At 41.8% G+C, this 17,706-nt stretch overlaps 1 protein-coding gene across 2 annotated transcripts; it reads left to right on the top strand.

Moving 5' to 3' along the window:
* The first annotated feature begins 39 nt into the window (after window positions 1–39).
* Window positions 40–11,991, top strand: LOC107382141 (uncharacterized). 2 transcript variants are annotated; one of them, XM_070553835.1, is made up of 11 exons: window positions 40–276; window positions 618–896; window positions 3,005–3,024; window positions 3,124–3,292; window positions 3,946–4,056; window positions 4,143–4,196; window positions 5,744–5,779; window positions 5,855–5,902; window positions 5,995–6,027; window positions 9,065–9,112; window positions 11,730–11,991. In XM_070553835.1, exons 1-11 carry the CDS (start codon window positions 189–191, stop codon window positions 11,831–11,833), a joined length of 990 nt encoding a protein of 329 aa, XP_070409936.1. In that variant the 5' UTR covers window positions 40–188; the 3' UTR covers window positions 11,834–11,991. The 2 variants fall into 2 exon arrangements, with proteins under 2 accessions (XP_070409936.1, XP_015809626.3); XM_015954140.3 differs by having other exon boundaries at window positions 3,005–3,292.
* Window positions 11,992–17,706: the final 5,715 nt, after the last annotated feature.

Below are 17,706 nucleotides of genomic sequence, written 5' to 3' on the forward strand. Positions count from 1 at the left end.
TCATGAAGAAAATCATGGGAGCTTCTTGTTGCTTCCCAGAGTGACTCCAATGGACCCAAGCATGATGTGAAAGAATGCGTTTCTATGTCTGAAGGTGGAAGTAGAGACACAAGTGAAGAGTGTGTTAGTTTGAGCCAGTGTGTGTGTGTGTGTGTGCGTGTGTGTGTGTAAGACCTTGTTTTGTTGCCATGACAAAAGCTTCGCTGATCAAACTTATCCTTCTTGTGATCCTCGCCTTCATCATCTGCCTCCCAGAGTTCTTCAGAACACACTCAGGTGGGTCATCCAGAGCAACGTCGGATGGACTTTGTGTTTCATGTTGCTGATCCATTTGAAGCCCTAACAAGGAAGAAGGGAAGTAAACTTTATTATATCATGTTACGTCTCTGTGGAGATAAGGTCCAACCATAGCCTTCTCCAACCATGACTAACAGTTGTGTGTAATTTGTTGTTGTTTTTAAGAGCTTTACTTTTAAACTCATGCTGTTTGCCTTCCTCGTTTATTGGCTGTCTTCTCTCAGAGCATTTCTCCCTGGTGCTACAACCTGGGGGCTAGACCTTACATCCTCTTCTCTGCTTCTCCTGATTGATCTGGATCTCCATTCTCATCCTCACAGCATCAAGGGTAAACTTCCTTTGCCTTACTCACCAACTCTGTAAGATAAAGAGCAACAGGAGGCCTGGAAAAGCTGAAGAAATGAGAAAAGACATCTGTGATGGTTTTTGGAGTCCAGCTCCTGAAACGTGGGAGCAGATCTGCACCCAGAAGAATCAAAGCAACAGAACAGACCTCAGGATGCCTGAAGCTCAGGGAACCAGAACAGATCCAGAAAGGAGCTGGTTCCTTTGTGAAGCAGACAAGAACATGGAGGAACTCTACAACATCTCAGCTTCAGGTACACAAGTTGTTTCAGCAAGACCAGCTTAGGATTGGCTTCATCCAGACTCACAACAAACAGACAGTAATGAATTTAAAGATTTTCTTCACATGGTGCCTCGAGGATAAGTTGTATAAAATGAGACTTTTTTATCTGACAGGATGAATCAGTTGATTTGTTTTGTTATTGAGTTACTTTATCTCTTCTCACTAATGACTGGAAACAGGTTAAACTGGCCCAGGCTTCTTATTCTTAAAGCTAAACCTTAAAATGTGTCGGTTTCCTGCTGTGGAAGAAAAGACAATCACTAAAATCAAAACAACAACACATAAATTGGGATGCGAAAGTTTGGGCAGCCTTGTTAATCTCCATGATGTCCCGTATAAATCATTGGTTGTTATGACGAAAAGGTTTCAGTTAAATATGTCATATAGGAGACACAATATTTGAGAAGTGAAGCGAAGTTCATAGGATTTACTGTGGAATCCGTGTGTCCCTCAACTTTAACAAGATTCCCAGTCCCTGCACTGGCCACACGCCCCACAGCATGATGGAACCACCACCATGTTTTACTGTAGGTAGCAGGTGTTTTTCTTGGAATGCTGTGTTCTTTTTCCACCATGCATAACGCCCCTTGTTATGCCCAAATAACTCAATTTTAGTTCTTATTCATCGACAGAATGTTATTCCAGAATGAAGCTGGCGTGTCCAAATGTGCTTTAGCACTTCAAGCAGCTCTGTTTGTGCTGTGGGCGGAGAAAAGGCTTCCTTCCTCTGCATCACTCTTGATTACAGCATCTCCTTGTGTAAAGTGCACCGAATAGTTGAACGATGCACAGTAACTCCATCTGCAGCAAGATGATGTTGTAGGTCTTTGATGCTGGTCTGTGGGTTGACTGACTGTTCTCACCATTCTTCATTTTTCTTGGTCTGTCACTTTGAGCCTTAACTTGAACTGTGGTCTTACATTTCCTCAACATGTTCCTAAGTGTGGAAACAGACAGCTGAAATCTCTGAAACAGCTTTCTGTATCCTTCCCCTAAACCAGGATGGTGAACAATCTTTGTTTTCAGGTCATGTGAGAGTTGCTGTGAGACCTCATGCTGCTGCTCTTCAGAGAACTTCTTCATAAACTCGATGTCATCTATCACTTAGCAGTCCTTTCACTGCTCATCATTGTGAAATGTACTCACTCATTACCCGGTCATCACTCCATTCCTGCAGGATGTTACATTTGTATCAATTTATACACAAAACAATCATCGGTAGAACCACGTCATACCGTCACTCATTCATCACTTCCAACAACCAGCACATTTTACGTTCCAGTAACCTAATCTCTATGGTTATGCCCAAAACTCGCACCTCCTTTGGCCGCTCCTCATCGCAGTTCGCTACCTCACTAAAGCTCCCTATCTACATTCCATTATCTACCTTCAACAATTCATTGCAATCAATAGCTTCTGATCAATGTGCCCGCTTCTGAATACTTGAAGATTGTTTTAAGTCTGTTTTGATTACTTGTACATATTGTATATGAGAACAGTCCTCTGTTTTTATGTCTGTTTTATCTTATTTGTTTTTCTTTGGCGTAAAGCTTTATCGTAACATCCAACAATTAATACAGGAAAATCATGAAGATTAACAAGGCTGCCCAAACGTTCACATCCCACTGTACTTGTGGTTCTATGAGACAGCTATTAAAGCATGAAATAAAAACTAAAAAATACCTTGTACAATAAAAATAAGACACTGAGTTCAACCAGGACTGGAAACCATAAGAAATGTGCTTTAACCGGATTTTAAGTGACCCAGACTCTGGACGTTGCTGTTGTTTTAAAATTAAAATTTAAACTGGTTCTCACAATGATATTTTGTCAACCTTCACACCCGAACCACTTTTACATTACAATGATTTAAAGGTTATAAAATAATGTTGCACAAGCAGCTGTGAATCTCAAGGGATTGGAATTGTCAAAAAGGTATCCAACTAGCCGTTAGCGCATCAATTCCGATGGTTGTGAACTCTGTTTCTGAAACAGTAAACATTATATGTAAATTATCATTTACACTGAAATACTCTCTAAAAGGTCTAAAAAAATCACATTACTCCTTCTGATCCTCAGGTCTCGACACATATTTTGAGGTATCAGTCGAACTCCAACTCAACGATTCATTTATCCTGAATCTGAATTTCTACGGCCACAGTAATGACAGCTCCTTACATCTCTACCCAACTGAGGAGCACCAAACGGGTGACGATGAAGGCCAGAGAGAGGCATTTTACTGCTGTCCTCCTCACGTTCCCACAGCTAAATCAGCCAATCAATGCCTCTGTCACCTTTGGCTCGCCAATCAAACAGTTTTGACTGGAACAGAAGAGGAAAAGCTGCCATGGAAACAGCTAGATAAAGGTTGGTGTAAGGATGAGAGGGAGCGGTTCTTCTTTGTTTCCCAGTGTGGCCACTGAGGCTTCACTTTGAGATGGGAAGTGAGCAGAGAGGAGACAATATGAGACCAGGAAACAGGCCAATTGGTTTTCATTTCACTCACAGCTGTCCTTTCTCCCACTTGGCTCATTTTTATCCACAGAACAAATTTCCCTCAATTCTCTTGACTCAACTCTCAGCTGTGACTTTCGCTCCCTTTGTGCTTTTCAAAGACTACGCTACCCACTAATCTTGTCTTCTCTATTGATTTAGGCTTGCCTTCTTCTGTTCTGACCTCAGATTCCCCATAATTCCTGAAGCTTAATATGTGTCACATTTTCTACTGTACATGATAAAACCGACAGTCACTCTTTTCCTCTTTGCTTCCAGTTCCAACCCGTTTAAAACATTATAATCTTGTTTCAGTGTGGACTGTCATACACTCTTTTACATCTTAGGTGTGTTCTTGCTGTGTCTTTGTAAATCCATGCTTTCGTTCTTTTTTAAACACAGAAACAGTTTTGTTTACCTGTTTGTAGCTACAAACAGGTAAACAAAACTGTTTCTGTGTTTAAAAAAGAACGAAAGCATGCACTCTTTTACATGTTCTTTTCACATCATATTTCTGGTCCCTGCAGGTGAGTGGTGGTGTGTGTCCAGGGTGATCTGGTTGTTCCTGCTGTGTGTGGTGCTGCTGACTGTGTTCACCGCTGTGATCAGACAAATCAACTGGAGAAAACTCTTGGGCAGTAAGCTAAAGATTAGCACACAAGCTAGTTGTTTATTCATTTATCTTTAAGTCTGAAGAGAACATACATGATTTTTACTTTCACAGAAAAGTCCAAGGTACGGCCCATCAGTCACCACTCTCCCAATCAGAAACAAAATGGTAAACATGTCTCATTTCTTTGTAGAGAATGTAAACATCTACGTAATTTTTTCTGATGGTCGTTGGTTCCCCTGGCCCAAAACATCTCATTTAGAGGACCCAAAACACGTAATAATGTGTCAAGTTTGAAATGTCTTTTGAAGACCTTCATTTTGCCCATTAAAATATTAATTTCTACATCGGGTGATGTGTATCCTATTCATGTGTGTTAAAAGGTTCCCAGTAATCCCAAACATTTGAGCGTTAGTGTGAGCGTCACAAAGCTAGAATCAAACAGATCACTATAGACTACAAAACATAGCAGAATCTGGTAATGATAGTGAGATGGGTTAGTGATTGGGGGGGGGGGGGGGGGTTCAGATATTTAAAGATACAATACAAGTGATAATTTCATAGTAAAATAATAAAATGGCTAATGTTTCAGTCATTTTGGAAGGCAAGTTACATTAAAACAAATGTCCTTTCATTCAGCTGGATGTTTGTCAGTTTTTCTCTTTTTAAATAGGCTGCAAAGTTGCTGTGCCAGCAGAGCTGTGGATAAAATGTTAACCACTAACAGGAGCGACCTGAAAGTTATTTATTGTACCCCTAAGAATGCTAACATTTGAGCTAACAATGCTAATAGAAAATTAGAAAAAAAAATTGTTGGCTTTAAAAATATTAATCGGATGTTGCAGTGAAATGTTTTAATCTACTTATCAACTTACTGTGAATTACTTTTTTTGCTCGTCATCTAGAATCTTCTGGCGATCTGAAGGAGGGGTGTCATTCAGCGCAGAATCGTTTGTTTTGATACGCGGAGTGTAGTACCCAGACTTGGCCACATGTCATTCTCACTTCATGCACCTTTGATAGTTTATGCATTATTCATTTCATATTTTAATCACCTGTTGAGCTTCAGGAGTGTGTTTATTAAAGCTGCTATCCAGAATTTTCCTCTTTCACAAATTATGTATGATTTTTTTTAGAAAACCATAAAAGTGATTGTCTAATAATGTCTACATTATACTGTGAACTAATGTAGGAAATATAATTTTTTTAATTGCGAAGTCTGCCCCCTGTCCCATAGAGCTCCATACAATATGAGCTGAGCGCCAGTCAGCACTCTAATAGCAATAGGCTACTGCTTATGTACAGACAATAATCACAGAGCGTGCTCGAGTGTTTAGGAGCATACCTCGGTTGATGCAGAGTTGGCAACCTTTCTCGTGGACAAGCAAGTCTTTAAACATAAATGTTTGAAAACACAATTTAACATGAGCATAATAATTGTAAAACAACTCTGTTGGCTAGCAGAGCGCATTTATGAACAAGAGGCGTTGCGTTCGGCTGTAAATATAAAAGTGAAAACCACGGCTTGGTGTGATATGCTTGTCAGATCGTGCCATTAGAAAAAATAAATTATCGGGATATCTTTTTTTGTGTCAAAACTCTTTCAAAAGTCATAGAAAATCATGCAAATGTCACTTTGTAGAATAATTTGCCTTCTGCATGACAGAAATTATAATACTTATTTGTAACGTCTGTTCTTATGCTCTTTCCTTCAGCTGTAGAGAAGAAATCAGACGCTGAGACCTTAAAAGGTAACTTGCAAAAAGAAATGTATTAATTTCCAGTTGCGTTAAATATTCAGCAGCTAAATTAAACTTATTTTCTAGAAGGAACAAGAAGTTTTCACCAGTCATATGGACTTCAGATTTGTTCAAGTAAGTTTCTGAAATATGGTTAAAAAAAGATTGTACTGATCAAAAAGATGTTTCAATCCTCTAATGGACACTGTCCTAATTATAATGAACAGAACTTCCACCTATTCAAGAAGCTGGCAGTCAAAGTGAGACACACACACACACACACACTCTCTCTCTCTCTCTCTTTCTCTCTCTCTCTCTCTCTCTCTCTCTCTAGTTTAGCATTCGTTGTGAAGACGGTCATTGACTTCCATTCATTTCAGTGACTGGATTAACCCTAACCGTAACCAGTCCACTCCTAACCCTAACCTTAACTAAAATTTAACTCACACCAAACATCTAAAACCAGTAGAGCTCTGTAACATTGTACCAAATTGAGGACCAGCAAAATGTCCTCACTTTGGTTCAATGTCCTCAGTTTGCAGGTAAAAAACTTGTTTTGGTCCTCACTTTGATGTATAGACCGGTATACACACACACACACACATACACACACTTTTCCAAACTCAATGGTTTGACCACAAACCAAGCCCCCGTAATTTGGGTCTGAAATTGAGGCCAATGCGGAAGTGAAATAAATTGCAGTGCCACCCTCATCCGCTGGGGGCTGGCGTCAGAAAAGAGCAAATCCTCCCAAATGACTCCCATGTTAAAAATACCAATTTCACAGCAGAAATAAACATGTTTACAGCCTTGTTTCAAAACATGTTTTTGGTTTAAATGATCTAGTTTACACTCATGACAACTCTGAGGGCGGTGAATGTTTTTCTCACTCTTCTGTTTAAGTGTATTAAAAGCCTAAAATTCTGTATAATTAATGAGCATCAGACCCACGTGACCGCAGAGCTAGCTCCGGGGAAAGGTCTCAGCCTGAGCCTCGGCCTCGCCTGAAAACTGTTCCGCCATTTTCAGTCTCTCAACTTAGACCATTAGTTGTAGCGTTTGTGCGTTCTTTTTGGAAATTATTTGTGCAATTGTTGGACAAAATGACTTCATGTGGCATTAATTGCACTAATAGAGCGTCCAAGGAGTCTCCACTTCATTTTTTTCAGTAAGTAAAATTATATTTATGTATTTTAGGTCACTGCCGAGCTGAGCTTAGATTTTAACATGTACTGTTTAACCATGAAATTTAAATTTAATAGGGTAAAACCCAGTGCATTTAACATGACGCTGCATTTTAGAAAATGGGGTGAAATATAACATGTTGGTGGAGCTGGGTTCCGACTATCGGTCCCCTCCCCGCAGCTTGGCGCATCTGATTGCCGCGGTGCCTGTCTGCTGAGCGGCTGCCGGCTTGTGGAGCTCTCAGGAGACCTCTGTGTTCCACCCGGTTCTCTCCTCCCTGCAGCTCGGCGCTAATAAACCATAAGACAAAAGATTCCATAGCAAATATGAAATCAACCTTATGGATCTGTGAGGTTATTTTAACCAGAAGATTGGAACTTTTTATTGCAGAGATTAGTTAACAGCTTTGTATTCACTCAGAGAAGAGAGAGAGTCGAGTTTAAAAGTTTAAAAATTTATTGCTAAACAAATTAAACTAGACTAACTTTAACACTACATGTATGCTGTAACTAAGGTGAATGAGACGGAGAAGGGTGTAGTGTGGAATGTTGCTCAGAACCAGCAAATCCAAAGAAGCGATTAGTTCTGATGGGAAATGAAGGTGATGTCTTCGCGCTAAGCTTGATTAGGAGATTCATAAACACATTCAACGCCATTTCTTCGGCCTGTATACCCTTAGCGGAAGTCCCCGTTAGATCAGGAATGTCGAGGTTCAGCTAGACCTTCTCTGGAACCGAAGCCTGTAGGAAAAGCAGCGGTTGCCGACCAGACCAGTCTTTGAGATACTTCCGGGTCACAACGGTTTTGTTGGCATCTAGTGAGACCCAAACCTGGGTCGTGATGGTTCAGCTTTTATTCTGAAAGGAACCGTTGCAGCAGTTGGAACAGCAACAGATTTTGTCCAGCTTGTCGTTGGTTCTTTTGGCTGAAGAGGAAAGTTACGGATTGGCCACTCCAACAACTTCTCTAGAACGCTTTGAACTGGCGTTGGAGATGATGTGGACCCTGTGTGCCTTTGAGTGACTAATAACTGTTTTATGCTTCTTTTCCAAAGTGAAATTGAATTTTATACTTCGGATGTTTTGGTTTATGGTCGAATGAAAAGTTGACAGATTTACCAAACACCACCAAAACCACGCCTCCGTCAGATCTGGCAGATTCTGATTGGATCAGTGAATGCAATGGTTCATGTCTTTTAATGCTACGTGAGATCAGTCCTGGTGGAAACGTTTAAAGTCATATTACTTATTATTCTATAGGATTATAATAAAGTAATTAATATTTTGATTTCACAGATTGGTCACATCTTATTTATTGACTAATACTTTATTTGATTAGCTCATTAAAATAGAGTACTTTGATTTATTAAAAGGAGAGAGTCCTTTCTTCATTCTTCTGTTGAGCTGGAAAGAAGCAGTATAGAAGCAAATGCATGAGACCTTGAGGCAATATCTCATGCAGACTAGTTCTGTGTCAGAGGAGAGGGGGAAGATGGCTTTTGGTGGAAAACAGTCATTTCATACCATTAAACCACAAACCTAATTAAAAACTTTATTTTTTTCTTTATTTTCACTTTCTATTGGCCTCAGTTCTAACATTTAAAACACACAATAATACAGATATTTTTTCCGTCTACTGTTGTGGGAAGATGAATCCAAATAACCCAATACACCAGTGCTTCCATGTTGTATTGATTGAACCAGCCACTAGGGAGCTTCTGTGAGCTATATTAATGCGTCTAATCATGTTGATAATTAAAATTGAGTCTTGATCCCCATAACAGAAACACAAAGGACCCTGAAAATGTTACTTAACTTTGCTCAGTTCCCTTGGTCAAACGTTTTAATAACAAGTCTCACAAAGATTTATTGTTTTACGCGTGCGCGCACACACACACACACACACACACACACACACACACACACACACACACACACACACACACACACACACACACACACACACATACGTGTTTCTATGACTTCAGAGGACATTCTTCTGACTTCAGTACATTACCTGCTGACTTTTTCTTACTTTCTCTTTGATTTCTCCTTTCCTTCTTACCCTGTGTGCCTTTGAGTGACTAATAACTGTTTTATGCTTCTTTTCCAGGTGAAATTGAAACTCTACTGAATGAAAACACCGACCAAAGCGTCACTGGTAAATCTGACATTCTCTCAAAAGGATTGTTCAAGTTTCTTAAAGTTGGATTCTGTAAATAGGTGCAGAACGATTTACATCTTACCTGTTGCTCTTTGAAGAACTTAATTTTGGAGAAACACCAAGAAACTGGTACTTGATGCAATTTTTTATGTGCCTCTTCCACGTGGTCTTCCCAAGGCACAGTGAGTTTGAGAATTATGAGCTGTTTTGTCGCCTCAAAACAATTATTATGTCTGGGCGAAGTAAAGTGCTTCAGTAACTTCCACTGCTTTCCCAGATCTGCTTGAAGCTGCCGATCCAATGCAGTATGATGAAGACCCGGCCTTGGTGTTTGCTCTTCTCCGACTTTGACAAAGGCAATCTTTGTCTTTGGGTCAAGATGGTATTTGCTTGGGATGATTGTAGTGCCCATGCTTTCCACCATTAATGGTGCACCTGGTCAGGACGCCAACTGTAGCGACCTTCTGTAAAAGCCTTCGGGCAGCTACTCAGCAGGTGTAAGGATCCCCTTCCAGAGCATAGCTGACATGCTGGAGTCTCCCTCTTGCCCCACAAGTGGTGGTTGGCTGTGCTTGGCAAGGCGTTATATACAGCCTGGACAAGGAAATGGACACGATGGAAATCCACTTTGATGATGTTTGTCCAGGTAACTTTCTGCAGTGAAAGATCCTCCCACGTCTTCCATGACCCCTGCTGACTGAGCACCACTGTCCTGCTCACTCGCTCTTCCTCCACACCTGCTCGAACCACTTCCTGAATCAGCTGGTGTATCTCCTTCCCTTGGGCCTTCCCTACTTGGATCTTTGGAAAAAAACTGAAGTCAGCTTTCTTGGTGGCCAGCGTCCCCACCAGCTCTTTCTGCCTGAGGTGTGACTCCACAACCTCCACTGCTTTTTTTAAAAACACAAATCTCTCTCTCGCTATATATATATATATATATATATATATATACACACCCCTTGATTCACAATGTCATGTGCTCAAGGGAGGGAAGAAGACAGCACCTCCCTGTTGACCACAGTTACTATCTGTCAGTTGTCAATAAATTGAGCTAAATAGCGGCAAAATAAAATCTATCAGCGCGGTTTAAACCCGTAGAGCTGTAGGCTGCACAAGTAGACAAATGAAGGACAGTAACGAAAAATGTTACAGGTTTCCAGCTGATGAAATATTGTGAAGTCAGTGGTTAACAGCCACAAAGAGATTTTATCAGAGCCTAAGTCTCATGACAGAATAAAAAAATAAAATATCTGCCCCATGTGTCCAGACACAAACAAGTTAAAGCCTTCTAATGACTTAAATGACTTTGTAACAAGGTTAAATCAGTTTCTATTTACATAACTACACAAAATGTGTTCTCTAATTAGAGTGGTCAGCCATTAATGTCATTCGTTTTGTGTTTACTGAGCTTGTCAGATATGTCAAATGTATAAAAGTTATTTATTTATTTATAAATAGTTTGTTCCTCCTGAAATCTGCTCATTTTTCCTGTGTTGTTGGAGAGGACTTGGAGCGGGCAGCCTCTAATGTTGTGTTTACTGTGCTTGTCAGAATAAATGGAGCATCTGTTCATCTCCAAAGATGAACCGTGCATGGCGATTGTTCAGCCTTAACCCGCTCAATGCAGAAGAGATCCAATTACACCTTCGTTGTATTAATCTATGTAAAGTCCAGGCGTGGAAATCCAATAGTTGCAGATTTCTCTGTTATAGCAGCCAGTTCTGAGGACCTTTGTCCCCACAGCTTATTAGCTATTTAAATTTGGATCTGGAAGCTTTGTGCTAAATATTGTTAGCTTTGGGATGAAACTTAATCATCATCTGCACAAATGTGTCAGAGGACCAAAAATAGTAATAACGTAGTATCTAGGTTTTATTTTGTTAGCCTAAATTGTGAAACTACAGGTCTGGAAAGCAGCTGCAGTCCTTTTGCCTCCCAGCGTTGTGTAGATGTGTGCCATCACCCAGACGTAAACTATAACATCCAAGCAGTCCATCCATCCATCCATCCATCCACCCACCCACCTACCTACCTACCCATCATCTATCAATCAATCAATCAATCAATCTATCTATCTATCTATCTATCTATCTATCTATCTACACACACACACACACACACACACACGTGTATTTGTAAATACAGGTTACCTGTGGAATTTCTTTCTGCAGCACACCCGTATGATTGTCAGAGTGCGGGAGTGTGAGCACTGACAGACACACTCCATTGCACTCATTGTTGGGGGGAAGGTTGGTGCCCCCTGGTCACATGGTGCCCTACAGGCAGTGCATGGGCATGGCACCGGTACATTTTAGAGTGGAGGTAGAGCCAGATCAGAGTCCCAGTCCCAATACTCGCACTTCCACAATTATAATCAGAAATAGTCATTAACCCTCTCAGGCTCAAAATAAGTTTTGATAAAAGGACGAACAACTAAGTCCTTCAGGGGAACTTCTGAGTTAAAAAGGCTCATGAACGCATGTGGAGTAACCAGGTAGGTAGGTTTTAACTCTTTCAAATCTGCAAATCCTGCCTCCAGAGGGTTAAAATGTTTAAATAATTTAGTACTTTAATAGGTTTTTTTTGTAATTCCTGTGTTTTTTCATGTCTTTAGGAAATCTGCACCATCGTGTTCACATTCCTACATTTGTAGATGTGGTGACAAAGAAGCACCTGAGGAGCTCAGAAAGCAACTTTAGTTCCACTGAAGACAAATAAAAGTGGCTGCATCTGATCCACCTCGAGGTGGATCTACATACGGTTAATTTCACTGTCTCATCTTCAAGTATTCAATACATAATTAAAATGTTTTAACATTGACAAGCAAGCTGTCCTAATTCAAATGAATTTAATGCCCTGTAAACATATTTCTTCTTTGGTGCAACTAGTTTTGAGTCTGGAAAACTGTAAACAGTTGGTAAAGTTTCCAGCTGAAGAAAACAAAACATTCTACAAGTTGTTTATGTGATAACTTTCTCATCTACTCTGGAGAATCTTTAAAATTAGAGAAGCAGAGAATAAACACATTTTTTTCTGTCATTAAGCTGAATAAGAAGCTGTTGTAATCTACAGCCCATGAGCCACAACATTAAAACCACCAGGCTCTACAAACCTCAAGGGTTTTGTGGGTCTTGGGCTTTAGTGGTTCAACGGAGTTCCGTTTGTGCTAAAATATGTTCGTATTTGCACTTGTGCAGTCTGATCAATATTTGAAACAGATGCTAAGTTGAGACAAAACCTGCTTTAAAACCTATATGAAGACACCTGAAAAGCACACTGAACATACTCCGTGTATAAAACGTGCCATAAAAATAAAGATACCTTGCCTTCTTGCACTATATTTTATTCTTTTCAATTTGGACATTTTTACTATTTAGACTCTTAATAAATTAGATTTATAATATTAAACTTTTTTTTAAAGTTATGAAAAGGTGGTAGCCGAAGGGTTAGGGCCTGTTTGATCTTCGGCTACAAAAAGCTAGCTCTCAGTACGTGGAAAGTCACCTTTCTGGTGGGGAAAGAGCCGGAGTTGGTGTGTGAGTTTGAGAGGGTCCTGGTAGATATACAGGTGCTGGCCAGTAAATTAGAATATCATCAAAAGGTTGAAAATATTTCAGTAATTCCATTCAAAACGTGAAACTTGTACATTATATTCATGCAATGCACACAGACCAATGTATTTCCAATGTTCATTACATTTAAATTTGATATTCATAAGTGACAACTAATGAAAACTCCAAATTTGGTATCTCAAAAAATTAGAATATTCTGAAAAGGCTGAATATAGAAGACACCTGCTGCCACTCTAATCAGCTGATTTACTCAAAACACCTGCAAAGGCCTTTAAAAGGTCCCTCAGTCTTGTTTTGAAGGCACCACAATCATGGGGAAGACTTCTGACTTAACAGCTGTCCAAAAGACAATCATTGACACCTTGCACAAGGAGGGCAAGACACAAAAGGTGATTGCTAAAGAAGCTGGCTGTTCGCAGAGCTCTGTGTCCAAGCACATTAACAGACAGGCGAAGGGACGGAAAAAATGTGGTAGAAAAAAGTGTACAAGCTCTAGGGATAACCGCACCCTGCAGAGAATTGTGACGACAAACCCATTCAAAAATGTGGGGGAGATCCACAAAGAGTGGACTGCAGCTGGAGTCAGCGCTTCAAGAACCACCACGAGGAGACTCATGAAAGACATGGGATTCAGGTGTCGCATTCCGTGTGTCAAGCCACTCTTGAACAAGAAACAGCGCAAGAAGCGTCTCGCCTGGGCCAAGGACAAAAAGGACTGGACTGATGCTGAGTGGTCCAAAGTTATGTTTTCTGATGAAAGCAAGTTCTGCATTTCCTTTGGAAATCAAGGACCCAGAGTCTGGAGGAAGAGCGGAGAAGCACAGAATCCACGTTGCATGAGGTCCAGTGTAAAGTTTCCACCGTCAGTGATGGTGTGGGGTGCCATTTCATCTGCCGGTGTTGGCCCACTCTGTTTCCTGAGGTCCAGGGTCAATGCAGCCGTCTACCAGGAAGTTTTAGAGCACTTCATGCTTCCTGCTGCTGACCAACTTTATGGGGATGCAGACTTCACCTTTCAACAGGACTTGGCACCTGCACACAGTGCCAAAACCACCAGCACCTGGTTCAAGGACCATGGTATCCCTGTCCTTGATTGGCCAGCAAACTCGCCTGACCTTAACCCCATAGAAAATCTATGGGGTATTGTGAAGCGGAGGATGCAATACGCTAGACCCAACAATGCAGAGGAGCTGAAGATGACTATCAGAGCAACCTGGGCTCTCATAACACCTGAGCAGTGCCACAGACTGATCGAGTCCATGCCACGCCGCATTACTGCAGTTATTGAGGCAAAAGGAGCCCCGACTAAGTATTGAGTGCTATACATGCACATTCTTTTCATGTTCATTCTTTTCAGTTGGCCAACATTAGAGAAACAAACATTTTTTCATTGGCCTTTAGAATATTCTAATTTTCTGAGATACCAGATTTGATGTTTTCATTGGTTGTCACCTATAAATATCAAAATTAAACGTAATAAACATCGGAAATACATTGGTCTGTGTGCATTGCATGAATATAATGTACAAGTTTCACGTTTTGAATGGAATTACTGAAATATTTTCAACCTTTTGATGATATTCTAATTTACTGGCCAGCACCTGTAGTTGGACTCTAGCTCTAGAAACAGTTTCCCTGACTGGGCTTTACTTTTTTTCCGTGTCCTGTCTGGCTGTGAAACAAACAGAATTGATGTCTGAATGCTGGTGACAAGCACTACAGACTCACTCTCAGGTGGAGCATCAACGCTTCTGCTTTAATGTCATGCCTGTCCTGAATGTGGTTTGTGCTTATGCACCAAACTGCAGCTCAAACAACCAACCCAATTTGGAGTCCTTGGAGGGGGTGCTGGAGAGTGCTCCTTCCAGTGACTCCCTCGCTCTGCTGCAGGACTTTACAACAGTGAAGAAGAAGGAAGAAGAAACAATCTTTTATATAGTGCCTCTCAAGAAAAAAATCACAAGGCGCTTCACAAAAACAAAAAAATTTTAAACATAAAAAGTGAGACCTGGAGACGTGTGGATGGGAGAAATGGCCCCTCGATCTGAATCTGAGCAATGTTTTGTACTGGACTTCTGTGCACATCATAGCTTGTCCATAACGAACACAATGTTCAAGCATATAGGTGTCCACATGTTCTCTCAGGCAGCAGTTCGATGATCGACTTTGTTGTAGTTTCATCAGATCTGAGGAGAGGGGTGGAGCTTTCAACTGACCAGGTGGTAAGTTGGCTTTGATGGTGGGGGGCAGCCGGTCAGACCTGGCAGGCCTAAATGTACTGTGAGGGTCTGCTAGGAGCGTCTGGCGAAGTCTCCTGTCAGAAGGAGCTTCAATTCCCACCGCCGACAGATTGTCGAACTTGTCCCGTGAGAAGCGGGAGACAATAGCTGTTTTTATAGGACCATAGCGTTTGCAACATGGGATTTGCCGCAGCTCCCTAGGGAGGATTTTGGCATTTATAGTAGCAAAGCTGAAGCTGCCATCAGGCACCTCTCAAACCAAGAAGGGATAGAGGGAGGTCGCTGGGCGGCCCCCCCGCATGTGACGTACAGGGTTGCGCATTCAGCGTCAGACGGAAGAAACGTCAGACTGATTAAATTTCTTTTTCAGGACCTTTAGCTTTGATGTGACCTGCTTTTTGTCCCGCTTGACACCCACTCAGCCAGTGTTTTCACCACTCTGTCGAACAGCTGGCTGTCTCTCACCGTCCCCGTAAAAAGACGACTAATTTGTTTGTCCGCTCGCACGGCCAAAAGCTCCATGGTCTCCACATCCGTCCCGTTTGCCATGTTGTAAGTGGTTGAAAGATACTAGTGAAAGGCCATGTTTATCTGTGTTTATATCCCTTCCGGCCGGCACTCGGCGCGCAGTATACATCACTAACACGACCACCGTCTTTTGCGGGGGGGGGGGGGGGTCGCTCCAAAGGAATTAGCAGGGCTGACACGAGTTTAGCCATCAGAGGCAAGGGGCTCATGCGGCAATATTACTACTAGGCTAAGCGCATCAGAATCGAGTTTTATCACCTTTCCCCTTTGCTCCTTGCCGCATTTACTAGACCCACAAATTCGGATTTATCACTCTGTAATGACGCGATGGTCTGTCTTATAAAAGAGGCTAAAGAGTCTGAGTGCACCATGTTTCGTGCCTCCATTGGTGAGGTGGTCAGTGGAAAGGCCCCAAGGGTGGATGAGATCCGCCCAGATTTCCTTAAGGCCCTGGATGTCGTGGGGCTGTGTTGGTTGACGTGGCTCTGCAGTATTGTGTGGACATCGGGAGCAGTTCCACTGGATATGCAGACTGGGGTGGTGGTCCCCTATTTAAAAAGGGGGACCGTAGAATGTGTTCCAACTACAGGAGGATCACACTCCTGAGCCTCCATGGTAAGGCCTATTTACGGGTTCTGGAGAGGATGTTTCGTCGGATTGCCGACACTCAGATTAAGGATGAACAATTTGGGTTTTGTCCTGGCCATGGAACACTGGACCAGCTCTATACGCTTAGGGGGATCCTGGGGAAGATGGCGTTCGATCGCATCCCTTGGGAGGCCCTGTGTGTATGTGTGTGTGTGTGTGTGTGTGTGGGGGGGGGGGGGGTACTCCAAAAGTATGGGGTACCAGGCCCTTTGATACGGGCTGTTAGGTCTCTGTATGACCAGTGTCAGAGGCTGGTCCACATTTCCGGCAGTCGGTGGAGCTTGTTTCTGGTGAGGGTTGGACTCTGCCAAGGCTGCCCTCTGGCACTGATTCTGTTCATAACTTTTATGGACAGGATTTCTAGGTGCAGCCAATGTGTTGAGGGGATCTGTTTTTGGTGGCCTAAGGATCAGGTCTCATACTAATGTATAGTGATGTGTTCCCTTTGGCTTCATCGGACAATGATCTTCACACTCAGCGGTTCGCAGCCAAGTGTGAAGCAGCGGGGATGAGACCATGGTCTTGAATCAAAAAAGGGGGTCAGGAACGGGGTCCTGCTTCAAGTGGATCTGGTCAGGATGCCTCCCTGGTTAGGTTTACCAGGCATATCCAACTGGGAGAAGACTCAAGGGAAGACCCAGGACAAGCTGGAAAGACTATGTCTCTTGGCTGGCCAGGGATCGCCTTAGGATTCCCCCAGAAGAGCTGGCTCAAGTAGCTGGGGTGAGGGAAGTCTGGGCATCTTGGCTTAGGCTGCTGCCCCTGCAACCAGACTCTGGATAAGCAGCTGAAAATGAAAGGATGGTTATTATAAAATAATTTTAACATTTGAACTTATACTTTCTTTCTAATTCTATGGAGGTCCGACTAATCTTAGGTAGTTCAACAAAATAAATCACACTAATTAGCAATTAGCTGAACTTGTTACTGTCTGTACACTTTTGTAGTTTTTGCAGATTTATTTGCACCCTTACAGAAAGTGGAGGTGTCTGGGCCGCCTATTGAGGGCCACTGATCTAAACTATTGCTACAAATATAGTATGTTGAGCGAATAGCAAACACTAATAGTTTAGGGCATTTGTTTTTTTTTTTGTGTGTGCTCCACCTTCTCTAACCTCCACCCAGTTGTTGCAGATGGCTGCTCATTCTGAGCCAGGTACTGAGGTTTCTTCTTGTTCAAAGGGGGGTTTTCCTCTCCACTGTTGCTACGTGCTTGCTTAGTATGAGGATTGCTTTAAAATAAATGACTCCATGCAAGTTGCTGGGTTTCCTTACATAGAAAACCTTTAACTAACTAGAATAATGACTTGAAGTCCATGCACTGATAAGTAGGTTCAGTTAGAATGTTTACTTTGAGAAGCGCCTTGAGACAACTCTTGATAATTGACGACATATAAACTGATAGTTTTATTTGCAGCAGCACAATAAACATTTTTAACAATCACATACTGTCAAGTTACATAGTTGGCTCTCAGGACACGTTTTTGGTAAAGCAGCCGAAGCTTTGAATCAGTCCAAAATTAATTTTGCTTCAAATAATTTAACACAAAAACAAACAAGCAATATTCACTGTGTACTTTCAGAAAAGAATGTCATTTCAAAC

Source organism: Nothobranchius furzeri, chromosome 7 (assembly GCF_043380555.1).
Source record: "Nothobranchius furzeri strain GRZ-AD chromosome 7, NfurGRZ-RIMD1, whole genome shotgun sequence".
Classification (NCBI taxonomy): Eukaryota; Metazoa; Chordata; class Actinopteri; order Cyprinodontiformes; family Nothobranchiidae; genus Nothobranchius; species Nothobranchius furzeri.

Excerpts from the sequence above, each read along its gene's own strand:
- LOC107382141 (XM_015954140.3), top strand. The coding sequence starts at position 189 with ATGACAAAAGCTTCGCTGATCAAACTTATCCTTCTTGTGATCCTCGCC. Across the intron at positions 4,057-4,142 it reads CTGGAGAAAACTCTTGGGCA|AAAAGTCCAAGGTACGGCCC; the intron begins GTAAGCTAAAGA and ends TTACTTTCACAG. Across the intron at positions 6,028-9,064 it reads TCAAGAAGCTGGCAGTCAAA|GTGAAATTGAAACTCTACTG; the intron begins GTGAGACACACA and ends CTTCTTTTCCAG.